At 38.1% G+C, this 13,184-nt stretch overlaps 1 protein-coding gene across 2 annotated transcripts in view; it reads left to right on the top strand.

Moving 5' to 3' along the window:
* The first annotated feature begins 2,296 nt into the window (after positions 1–2,296).
* The window catches only part of MTF2 (metal response element binding transcription factor 2), a 76,854-nt gene continuing 65,966 nt past the window's right edge, over positions 2,297–13,184 (top strand). For both annotated transcript variants that reach the window (XM_049618456.1, XM_049618459.1), the window contains exon 1: positions 2,297–2,387. In XM_049618456.1, the coding sequence (XP_049474413.1) occupies positions 2,383–2,387 (5 nt within the window). In that variant the 5' untranslated portion in view covers positions 2,297–2,382. The remainder of the gene's footprint in view (positions 2,388–13,184) is intronic.

The following is a 13,184-nucleotide window of genomic DNA, read 5'->3' as shown; positions in this document are numbered from 1 at the left end:
CTCTCTGTCTCAAAAATAAATAAAAGACGTTGAAAAAAAAAATTAAAAAAAATAAAAATAAAAATAAAAATAAATGTTCCTACTTCCTTTAAAAAAAAAAAGTCCTAATCCAAGACTTCTGGGGAAGATGGCAGAGGGGGATCCTAGGCTCACCTTGTCCTCACATGTAAACCTAGATAATACATCTATGTAAAGTCTTAATTTATTGCACATTTGCTAGTTAACAGAAATTTCTAAGACCCCAGTTATAGGTGTTCTTTATCTTTTACTGTGGCTCCCTTAGTGCCCTTGATTCTCTGAACCTGGTTTTGTTAAATTACATTAATGCACTTTTGTACCTGTGCATTTACATAGGAAAATGATATGCTTTTTTTTTTAATAGTCATTATTGCCTCTGTCATGTATAAAGGATTAGAATACTTTTGGCTAAAGAGGCCAAAGTTAAACTAGTAAATGGGAATTTCATAGGAAGGCATAGCACATTTATAGATGGAAGAATTTTCTAATTATTAGCATTTATGAAATTGAAATGACTGTCTCTGAGCTATTGAATTACTACTGAGGATGTTAAATCTGTGACTTGTTGACCCCTTGAGAGAGACATTGGGGAGAGCTTACACCAAAATGTTCTTCAGAATTGATGTTCTATGATTAGGCTTTGCTGCACCTAATAAATACACCTGTTGGCGTAATATCTTTATCCGTTTTGGGACTGTATCTACTTTTTTAAATTCAAAACTCTTCTCAACTAAAAGTGTTAAGGACATGGAAGAGGAATTTATGAGAGACTACTTTATAATAGAATTCAGAGAAAGTGAAACTTGAAAGGTAGCTGATAGAGGCCATAGCAAGACAGACTTAAATTCAATTAGGATTATTACTTAGGAGAAGCAAAGGTATGGAAGGTGTGGCTACTGAATGGTGTGGATAGACTAAATATTTATTAGCCAAATCCTGAGATTATGGGCTGAGGGAATCCCTTTTGAAATATGAGCAAAGTGGGGCGCCTGGGTGGCGCAGTCGGTTGAGCGTCCGACTTCAGCCAGGTCACGATCTCACGGTCCGTGAGTTCGAGCCCCGCGTCAGGCTCTGGGCTGATGGCTCGGAGCCTGGAGCCTGTTTCCGATTCTGTGTCTCCCTCTCTCTCTGACCCTCCCCCGTTCATGCTCTGTCTCTCTCTGTCCCAAAAATAAAATAAAAAAAAAAACAAAACAAAAAACGTTGAAATATGAGCAAAGTGAGTTTAGGCCCAAGAGGCACTTTTTCAGAGAGGAAAAAAAATATATTAATTTGTCCTTGTATTTTACTCCTGTTATATAATGAGACAAAAATATAAAATGATTTTTAAATTATTTTGACAAAGCTACAAAGGTACCCAGGTGGCTACTAAGGGGAGCTAGGTTGTATGTAAGCGTAACTCAGAGACAAGCACGCACACTTCCAGTTTGTCACTTGGGACTCCGGTCGGCAGCAGGATACTGGCAGGCTATGGATCTGCCCTAGTGTAAAAAAGTTCTGTATTCCTAAAATAAATCACTTTGTACAGGATATTCTCAGATTTCATCATAATTAGGAATGATTGCAAAGCATATACACCGAAAAACCTTTCAACGTCTAGGAAAAAAAAAAGTTCGAAAATCTTCTACACAAGGAGCTCCCGATAAGGAATTTGGGACTGTACAAGCATCGCCAAGCAAAATTTAATCCTGACATCCAGGGTTTCCTCGCTGAAGGAAATTCGAACAGCAGGCTTCAAGTGAAGATAGAAGAAACGTGTCTTATCTAAGGTAATGAAAGGAAATTGGCAAGGCAAGATGTAGAGATCACTGTCGCATTTTTCAGGAAAAAAAAAAAAAAACACCCACGCACGGTGAAGACTGGACGCGACGCTGTTCTTTATAAGAGAGGCACACTTAACACAGCCGACGGCCAGGAGCGCAGCGATTACTATTGTGTTAGCGCCGGCGGCGGAAGGACTTAGCCCCACTGCTACGTTAAAGAGTCCTTCTTTGTTCAGCTTCGGCCAGGGACGCAGGGCGCGGTGTTCTTCCGCGCTCACCGCACAGTCCCCGCCCCCTCGCAGCCCTGGAGAGCTGCCATTCGGCACCAGAGTCGCTCCGCGCTCCCAGAATGCACCGGCAGTCCGCGGGAAACCAAAATGGCGAAGGGCTGTAGCGAAGTGGTCTGTGTTTGAGGCCGGTGTGAGAAGGCTCACTCTTCTCAACCCTCGTCCCCGGGACCTCGGTTTGTGCGTGTGCATGTGCGGGGTGCCCGGTGGGGCGGGTGCCCAGTAAGTACTTGGACTCGCAGGGGAAGCGCCCAAGGGGACGTGATTGGTTGTTTTTTCCTGTATGAAGCGGTTGGCACCACTGAAGTGACCGAATGAGGTGAGAGACCTTGGCCTGGGAACCAGGCTCTTCCGGAGGAGGTGGGGGTGGGGGGAAAGGAAGAAAGGAAGCAAGTATAAAAGGGAAAGATGGAGGATCGAGGTGGGGGTGGGATCTCTAGTGTGTGTATTTGGGTCCCTTGCGTTTATGTATACGTTGAAAAGAATGGATAGAATGGAGTGTTCAGTTGGGTGTTGGAGAAAATAGGGAGCGAACAAGGCATTGGGGAAGTCGGTTGGAGGACCAAGATGAAACGTTGAGACGGGGAAGCTGTGTTTGGAGGGGAAGGAAGGAACCTGGGGGCGGGAGACGGTTGGAGGGGCAGGATGAACCTGGTGATGAGGGGGTGGGGAACCGAGGGGAGGAGCCGTTAGGAAATGCGGACTGTGGGAGACGTGGGGAGCTGAATGAAGGGGCTGCCTGGGACCTTAGGGGGCGCAAAGGGAAGTAGCAGCTTGGAACGAGAGGGTGGTGGAATTGTATGGAATTGGAGTAAGGGGCTAGAGTAAGAAGAGCAGGATGGAGTAACAAGGATAAGGAATTAAGTGGAGGCTGGAAGCAAACCCTGAAAGCTTTAAAGGGGAGAAGTAGGAGGGAAAGTGTGAGATGGGGGAAAGACACCTTATATTTGGAGCACACAATAAATTCTAACTCCTATCCCTGCTCGGAAGTAGATATGTATTATTCATGTTTACAACTGAGGTAATACGGTTCAAGGGATTTTAACTAATTTGCCAAGATTTCTTAACATATTTTGGTAGTGCCAGAACTCTTAACTCTGAGTGTGTGTTTTACAATCTGGTGCCTTTGGTTGCTAGAATTTTTCTTTGGAAGCAACTAGAGGGAACAGATGGATTTATCGGGGTGATTTGACGAACAGAGAAGAGGGTTCGTGAACAATGGGGAAGGGGATATGGTATGTTATTCTGTGCTTTGAAACATTTAACTTTGGTTAAAGATAGAACCACTTACAAATTCAGATATGCAGACCTAGGTAGGCCTGTGTATAATGTAAGAAAGCTCCATGTGAGGTCAGTACAGAACTAGAAATATGTAATTAGTGCTTGATTTAATTTGACTCCAGATGCTCCGGTAGTAGTAACTTTCTCCTTCATATTGATTCCATGTGACTCTTCTGTATACCTTGCCTACAGGCTGGTTTCAATTTACAGGTTTTCATTCTGTCTTGAGAATTCCTTTTGGGAGGGGAGCAGTGGACTGCAAAGACTGAATTTAAAAGAATTTTATGAGGATAAAGTAAAATGTACTTGCATTCTTAAGTGACCTTTTCAAAGGCTTGAAAATGCTTTACACGGAGCCATTTTGACTAAGAGCTTTAGGTGCCCAGTAGTCTTGGCAAGGAAAGAGTTGATTTTGATTTTAAATTTCTTAAAAAAAAGTATTCTGTTCTTGATATTTAGAATGTTATTCACACTCCAACCATTTGCAGTGATAGCTTGAGAAGGAATACAAAGTGAAATTTTGTTTTTGTGTTTTTGGGTCCTAAATATAAAAACATTCCAATTCACATTTTAAGTTTGCTCACCACTTTTTTGTAAAGTACTAAAAATATTCTCAAATATTTGAATTAAGAGTGCACCTGTTTCCTGATACTGCATATTCATGTTAGTGGGCATTAACGGAAATCTATACCTAATCAGGATGAAATGTGCACACATTTGTAGAACGAGAAGTACAGAAATCATCTGGTTAAACTTCTTTTCTGGATGAAACAAAATATATTTAATAATCCTTTTAATTATGATGTTTGCCTCAAAGCTCAGTTTGGAAGGGAATTTTATTCTGTGTATTTTGCTATGGATCATAAATTCTTTGATGTCATTGATTACACCTTTCATTAGATCCTTGACTGGAAGGGTAATTTGCTTTATTCGTATTTCAGCATAATCTTTATATCTGACTTTAGGAAACTGGCAGTATAGTAATAATCTATTTTAACAGATGGGGAAATTTGCCTCTGAGGAGTTGTCATGGCCAACATCTGTAGCTGGGTGGTTCTGAAAGTGAAATTTAACTGCTGTTTTAGTGTAAACTTCCATGAATGATATTCTTTGGTTGATATTTTTATGCTTTGTTTTCCTTGTTTTTCAGGATTTGGTTATTGCAGTAAAATGCAGTATAACAACCTTAAGTTGGAATGTGGAAGTTTCCCTGTGGATATTTTTTACGTATTCATGTAGTGCTGTTCAATAGAACTTTCTCCACTGATGGCAGTGATCTATATCTGCTCTATCCACTATGGTAGCCAATAGCCACGTGTAGATGTTGAACACTAGAAATATAACTGGTGTGACGGAATACTGAATTTATAATTTAATTCATTAAAACTAAGTTTTAAATGGCTGTATGTAGCTAGTGGCTGCTGTACTGGATAGCATAGTATTAGGAGTTACTACACCCATTTATTAGGAATTGTCTCATGTATTAACCATGAAAACCACAGGAACTCAAGAGTAAGGAACTGTTTTGAAACTTAGGATTGAAATTCTCTTTGTACATTTTTAAGATGAAGTACTTTTCATTTTTGTCTCACATGGAGTCTTCGGTCCTATCTGCAAAAGAATGAAGAAGGTAGCAACTTCTCGATTCTATTTCCTTTGTCAAACAAAGGAAATAAAAATACAGTTTACTTTATTTTTTAAAAACTTTTTATACATCAGTTAAAGCTTTTTATTAAGGAAAATGTAGAAACATACAAAGTGAACAGAATACTATAATAAACTTTTTTGTATCCATGCTTGTTTCATCTATACTTCTATGCACACTCCACTCCATAATTATTTTAAGAAGCTTTTTAAAGGTGAAATTTACACATATTAACTGTATACTTTCTAAGTAATAGCTTTATTGAGTTATGCATATATTGTATTTATATGTATGTAATTCACATGTACCCTTTTAAGGTACAATTAACTGATTTTTCAGTATATTCATAGAGTTGTGCAGCCATCACCATTGTCTAATTTCAGAACATTTTCATCAGCCCTGAAAGGAAATGTGTGACCATAAGTAGTCACTTTCCATTATTCCCTCCTACTACCCCTGGCAACCACTAATCTATTTTCTGTGTTTATATTTTGCCTGTCCTGGACATTGCACATTAACAGAATCATATAATATGTGGCCTTTAATGTCTGGCTTCTTTCACTTAACACAGTGTTTTCGGCTACAGCCATGTTGCAGCATGTATCAGTACTTCATTCCTTTTTATGGCCAAAATATATTTCATTGTATGGATATATATTCATTTTGTTGATACATGCATCAATTGATGGACATTTGGGTTGTTTCTACTTTTTGGCTGTAGCGCTGCTACACAGTGCTGCTTTGAATGTTCATTTACAGGGTTTGTGTGGACATGTGTTTCCATTTGTCTTGGATACAAATCCAGGGGTGGAATCGCTGGGTCACGTGACACTTCCGTGTTTAACATTTTGAGAAATTGTCAAGCTGTTTTCCAAAGACCCTGCCTATACCCTTTTACAGTTTACCAACAACTATGAGGGTTCCTGTTTCTCTACATCCTTACCAATACTTGTCTGTCTCTTTGCTTCTAACCATCCTGGTGTGTGTGCAGTGGTACCTCATTGTGGTTTTGGTATGCATTACCCTGATGACTAATGATGTTGAGCATCTTTTCCATGTAGTAATTGGCCTTTTGTACACCTTTGGAGAACTGTTGATTAAGGTCCTCTGCCCATTTAAAAAAATTGGATTATTTATGTTTTCACTACTGAATTCTAAGTGTTCTTTTTGTGTTTTGGTGATAAGTCCCTTTTTGGGTGTGTGATTTGCAATTATTTTCTCCTTTTCTTTGAGTTGTTCTTTCACTTGATGGTGTACTTTGAAGCACAAAAGTCTTTAGTTTTGATGAAATCTAATTTATCCCTTTTTCTTGTTTTGCTTGTGCTTTTGATGTCATATCTAAGAAAATACTGCCTAATGCCAGTACAGTTTTGACAAATGGATATACCTGTGTAACCTATACCCTTATCAGGGTATAGAATATTTCTTTTTTCCCAGAAATCTCACATGTAGTCTTTTTTAGTTATTTTCTGCCGCAACAATTTCTGATTTTTTTTCACTTTAGATTTATTTTGTCTAGAACTTCATATAAATGGAATCATTAAGTGTGCATGTCAGGGGGCGCCTGAGTGGCTCAGTTGGTTGAATGTCTGACTCTTGATTTCAGCTCAGGTCCTTATCCCAGGGTTGTGGGATCGAGCCCTGTGATGGGCTCCGCACTGAATGTGGCACCTGCTTATGATTTTCTCTCTCTCTCTCGTTCTTTCTCTCCCTCCCCTTTCCTGCCCCTCCCCCGCTCATGTTTGTTCTCTTAAAAAAAATTAAAAAGTATGCATGTCAGTTAAAATTTTTTAAAAATTTTGCTTCATAAAGCTACAACTGGGGTCTTACCTTGAAAATTCCATTCTGCAAGGGATATTGTTATAGTAGTAGCCTAAAAATCTTGTGTTGTAACAATCCTGACCACCAGTACTTTGTGAGATAAAGTTTTTTTTCATGGCTTCCGAAGATATTTCTGGTATTTCGAATGGATAAAATTGAGTAAGGGCTTAATGATTATATACTTCCAAATAATGCCTAAGATCAGGAATTTAAAAATTAGGGGAACAGGGCAATGCGAGGGATCCTTGTGATGATGGAAATACTAGTGTCTTGACTGATTTGATGTTAATATTTTGGTTCTGATATTCTGAGATTTTTTTTTTAATGTTTATTTGTGAGAGAGAGAGAGAGAGAGAGAGAGAGACAGAGTGTGAGTGGGGGAGGAGCAGATAGAGAGTGAGACATAGAATCCGAAGCAGGCTTCAGGCTTTGAGCTGTCAGCACAGAGCCTGACGTGGGGCTCGAACTCACTGCGAGGTCATGATGTGAGCCGAAGTCGGAGGCTTACCGACTGAGCCACCCAGGCGCCCCTGGTATTCTGAGATTTTTAAAGATGCTATTGTTTGGGCAAACTGGGTATAAGTTGCACGGAATGTATTTTTTCTCACAGCTGTGTGTCAATTTACAGTTATCTCAAACTAAAAAAGTTAAGTTAAAAATAAGGGGAAAAAATTGGACCAGGACATGCATCGCAAGAATGGGTTGAATTTGTTTGGTTTCAGTCAGCCAGGTGATAAAAACAATCCAAATATGAGTTTTGGGTTTTCTCCATCCTTGCTAGTAAAGTTTATATTTCAGAAAAAACTCTCAAGAACTTTTTTGGTTGTGCTGGGGTATTGGTGAAATGGGAAGACAGTAGTCTAGTGGAGAGAGTACTGAATATATACTCAGAAGATAAGGATATACTTTTTTTTTTTTTTTTTTAAAGTAGGCTTCACACCCAGCACGGAGCCCAATATGGGGCTTCAACTCATGACCCTGAGATTAAGACCTGAGTTGAGATCAAGGTCGCTTAACTGAGTGAGCCACTTGGGCGCCCCAGGATATGCTTTTAATCTGGTAACTCTGCAGCAGCTTTAGTTTTTTTTTTTTACCTATTAAATGGAGATGTTACTTGCCCGTATTGCTCACAGGATTGCTGCAGGGTTAAGAAGGAAAATAAAGAAGAAAATACTTAATAAACTCTAGGTATAATATAATTGTATAATATTTATTTGAAAATAATTTTGCAGGAGAGTTGTTTGTTACATAGAACAAGAGACCCGCCCACCTATGATGAATCTATGCACTTGAAAACACCCTGGGATGTTTGATGAATTGCTGATCTGTCCTAATAGTTCTAATTGATGTTTGATAAGTACCAGAATTGACCTGTAGAGCTGAAAAACCCAAACCCAAACCAGCCAAACCAGTTTATTAGAACTCATACCCTAGAGATTCCAAACTCCAGGTTCAGGGTGGGTTTTATATATTTTTGTGTTTAAAAAATTTTTTTTCTTGATTTTGTTTTGTAGCCAGGGTTAAGAAATGCTAAATTTTGTTCTAGGGTCAAGATTAGAAATTTACTAGTTCTTGCTAAAACATCACTAAGAGCTGTACAAAGGGAAGACTAGTTAATAATAGGCATATTTTTCATACTTGAAATGAAAAAGAGAAATATTTTAGTACTGTTCTCATCACACTCTTAAGATATTTTAAATTGGTGGCTAATAAAGTAGGTAGTGGAACTTTGTAGTCTGGGTAACTTGTGGACTGTTAAAGGTTGTATAAAATTGCATTTAGGCTGGAAAACAGTATGGAGGTTCCTCAAAAAACTAAAAAAGAACTACCCTACGACCCAGCAATTGCACTACTAGGCATTTATCCAAGGGATACAGGTGTGCTGTCTCAAAGGGACACATGCACCCGCATGTTCATAGCAGCACTATCAACAATAGCCAAAGTATGGAAAGAGCCCAAATGTCCATTGATGGATGAATGGATAAAGATGTTGTATATGTATATATAATGGAGTGTTACTTGGCAATCAAAAAGAATGAAATCTTGCCATTTGCGACTATGTGGATGGAACTGGAGGGTATTATGCCAAGTGAAATTAGTCAGAGAAAGACAAAAATCATATGACTTCACTCATATGAGGACTTTAAGAGACAAAACAGATGAACGTAAGGGAAGGGAAACAAAAATGATATAAAAACAGGGAGGGGGACAAAACAGAAGAGACTCAAATATGGAGAACAAACAGGGTTACTGGAGGGGTTGTCGGAGGGGATGAGCTAAATGGGTAAGGGCACTAAGGAATCTACTTCTGAAATCATTGTTGCACTATATGCTAACTAATTTGGATGTTAATTAAAAAAAAATAAAATAAAAAATTGCATTTAGGTGTTGTGAGAGAAAAATTCTCTGTTCAGGGAAGTGTTTAAAAAGAGGCTAGATGATCATTTTAGGGATGTTATAAAGAGGGATTTTTTTTCATTATCATGAAAGTAAATGACTTTTCAGGTGCTTTATAAAACTAAAATAAGGATTCTAGATTGTAATCAAAGTTAATGGGCAGTGTTTTTCCCTTAGGTTAATGATGAGAATTGTTAGGGAGGATGGAATCCTTCTCACAGTTGAGTTTCTTCTGAGTTTCCCTTTTTCTATTTTTCTCTAACTTTCACAATCTTTTCCACTTTTGACAGTTGTCTAAATCCATCTTTCAGATTTTTGTTTCTCAAAAACAGGCTGAAGAATATGAAGCTATTTGAAGTTTTAGTTTTAAGAGTTTTATTGCTGCTCGTTAGAGAGGAGCAAACAAAAGTGGCTATTTGCAAACATTAAAAAATGTTTAGGGGCTGCCTGAGTGGCTTAGTCAGTGAAGCATCTGACTTGGGTTCAGGTCATGTTGTGGTTCGTGAGTTAGAGTGGAGCCCCGTGTTGGGCTCTCTAGATCCTCTGTCTCCCTCTCTCTGCCCCTCCCCTGCTCTCTCAGGCTTGTCTCTCTTTCTCAAAAATAAATAAACTTAAAAAAATGTTTAGGTTTGTCTTACAGTATGTCCTGGTGCAGTGATTCTCAAACTTTCTGGACTCAGGACCCCTTTACATTCTTAACTATTGAGGATCCCAAGAACTTTTATGTGGGTTATCTCTCTCAATATTTACTGTATTAGAAATTGAAACTGAGAAAATATAAAAACAAGAATACACATGTTCTCATACCTTTAGTCTTTAGAGTGAAATCATCAGATATTATTTAGTCTCTGGAAAATCCCACTCTAAACTTATGGGGAGAATGAGGGTGAAAAAGGCAAATAAAATTTCTTAATATTATTTTAAAACTAGCTTGACCTTGTAGACTTTGTAGATTCCCAGGGACCATACCTTTAGATTGCTACTGTAGTCTACTGTTTCTTTAGGGAGTTAGGATTGTTTCATGCATTACATGATGTTTAGCATTCCTGGCCTCTTCTTAAGCAGATTTTTTGTCTCTTCATAGAAAAAATTTGTGTCTCTCAGACATGACCTGCTTCCAGTTCTATCTTCACATCTACCAACTTAATTATAAATGAATCTGTCTTCACATCAGAAGACACTGACATCACTTTTGAGAAAAGTTTCAACTTACTAGGCTCCTATTCACAGCTTTATCAATAAGATGTATTTTTTTATATACATACACTCTGTAGAAAATTTAAATATTAAAATTTAAAAGGTAATCTATGTCACCCAGACAGCTACCATGTCTGATGGTATGTTTCCATACCTGGAATGCCTGTTTCATTGTCGTCTTTCTTTTTTTTTAATTTATTTATTTTGAGAGAGAGAGAACATACACGCACACATACGTGCACACGCACGCAAGCGGGGGAAGGGCAGAGAGAGAGAGAGAGAGAGAGAGAGAGAGAGAGAAGGAGAGCGAGAATCCCAGGCAGACTTTCTGCTGTCAGTGTGAGGTTTGAATTCACAAACTGAACTGTGAGATCATGACTTGAACCAAAATCAAGAGTTGAGTACTTAACCAACTGAGCCACCAGGCACCTCTCATTATCTTATTTCTAATGGTAGTTTTAATTTATGTTAAACACTTGAAAATTTCCTTTAATAATGCATGTATTTGACTAAAAATACCGAAGAATACAGAAGGGGAATGGCTTAAAAGGAACAGCTAGACTTCAGGCCTCCTGAGTCCTGCTTTGAGAAAGAGTCATTACTTTAATTTTTTAAAAAATTTTATTTGTTTATTTTGAGAGAGAGGGACAGAGTGTGAGTGGTGGAGAGGCAGAGAGTGAGGAAGAGAGAAAATCCCAAGCAGGCTCCATGCTGTCAGTGTGGAGCCCGACTTGGGGCTCAGTCCCACAAATGGCAAGATCCAAGCTCTGAGTTGAAATCAAGAGTAGGTGCCTAACCGACTGAGCACCCAGGCACCTGTACTTTAATTTTTAAGTGTTATGTTCCTTTGTTCTGGTCATTACCTCTATAATATTAAATAATACCTTTACACTACTGTTATTCATTTTAGACATCTTGCCATGTAAAGGCTTTCTTGCTGTGATAAAGATTCTGTTAAATATGCCCTATATCTCTTTTCCCCTTTCCAATTTTTGGCTTTTCTATTGGTTACTTTTATAACTTTAAACTTAGGTTTTTTTTCTTATTCCATCAACTCTAGATTTTATTTCTCCCCTTTATAAGGTGAGTATTAAAGTCCCTGCCTTTGCCTTCATTTCTCTTCCTCCTTCCATCTCTCAATTTTTGTCATCTGTACTTGTATATTTTAAAATTTGATAACTTTGAACATTCTGTTCTTTTTTTTTTTTTTTTTTTTAAACATTTTGAGAGACAGTGGTGGAAGGGCAGAGAGGGAGACAGAATCTGAAGCAGGCTCCCTGTTGCCAGCACAGAGCCCGATGCAAGGCTCGAGCTAAAAAACTGTGAGATCATGACCTGAGCCAAAATCAAGAGTTGGATGCTTTACTGAGCCACCCAGGTGCCCCTTAAAATTCTTAACTGTAATTTTCCATGCTTTGTTTATAGGTTGTTTCTAAAGGTTGAAAATTAATAAATAGCTTTTTTATTATTTTGACCAAGTTAATATTATTCTCCAAGTAGTATATTACAGAGCCAGATAGTACCATGATTGCAGTTGCTTTCTTGTAATACTTTATCTCTGCTTTTGTCTCGTCTATACATTTTTCTACTGTCTTACACTGTCTAGTTTTGTTAAATCCTTCTTTTCCCTCAAACATCTCTCACTGGGAGTCTTCTTTCTCCTTTTAATCCAGATTGGTTGCTCTCTAGGTCTTTTCCATAGCTGTCATCTAAGACTTCCCTATGTTAATCCCTTGTGTTGGATACACTATTTCCTGCATCCCATGTTTTTTACTTTCTTAGAGGGTACTTCGTCATTTTGCTAGAGCCAAACCCTCAAGTTTTGGCTTGACATCTTAAAACTTATTTTAAATGCTTTCCTTTTTAAAAATTTAATTTGGTTGGTATAGGATTCTAGTTTGCATGAAGTGTTTCACAATTTTGAGGCATTACTCTATTGTCTTCTAGAATCCAGTGTTGCTTTTAAGAAGTCATAGAATTATAAGTCTGGTTTTTTTTTTTTTTTTTTTTAATGTTTGTTATTTTTGAGGGGGGTGCAGAGAGAGGGAGACAGAGGATCTAAAGCAGGTTCTGTGCTGTCAACGCAAAGCCCAATGTGGGGCTTGAACTCTTGAACTGTGAGATCATGACCCTAGCTGAAGTCAGATGCTTAGCCGGCTGAGCCACCCAGGTGCTCCATAAGTCTGATTTTTTTGTAGGTAACTTGAATTTTCTCTTTGGAAGCTTGTGCTCTTCTGTTTTTAGTGTTATGCAATTTCCTGTGAATTTAAGGTTTTTAAAAATCAATATTTTGGAAATATAGTTGTTTTGAAGATTCCTATTTCCTTTTGGCCTTGGGAAGTTTTCTTTTATTATTATTAATTAAAAGTAATTTTTCCTCACACCTTTTGCAATGGCTGTTATCAAAGACAAGAAATAACAAATGTTGGTGAGGGTGTGGGGGGAAGGGAACCTTTGTGTACCGTTGATGGAAATGTAAATTGGTTCACTTACCATGGAAAACAGTATGGAGTTCCTCAAAAAATTAAACATAGAACTACCAAATGATCCAGCAATTCCACTTCTGGGTATTTATTTAAAGAAACGGAAAACACTTAACTCAAAAAAATATGTGCATCCACATGTTCATTACAGCATTTTTTGCAATACCCAACATAGGGAAACAACCTAGTTGTTCACTGATGGGTCAGTGGATAAAGAAATGTGGTATAAGTGTACAGAGCAATATTATTTAGCCATAAAAAAGAATGAAATCTTACCACTTGCAGTAACATG

Source organism: Panthera uncia (assembly GCF_023721935.1).
Source record: "Panthera uncia isolate 11264 chromosome C1 unlocalized genomic scaffold, Puncia_PCG_1.0 HiC_scaffold_4, whole genome shotgun sequence".
Lineage (NCBI taxonomy): Eukaryota > Metazoa > Chordata > Mammalia > Carnivora > Felidae > Panthera > Panthera uncia.
The sequence above is the reverse complement of the archived record's forward strand: the minus strand, read 5'-3'. Positions and strand labels throughout refer to the sequence as shown.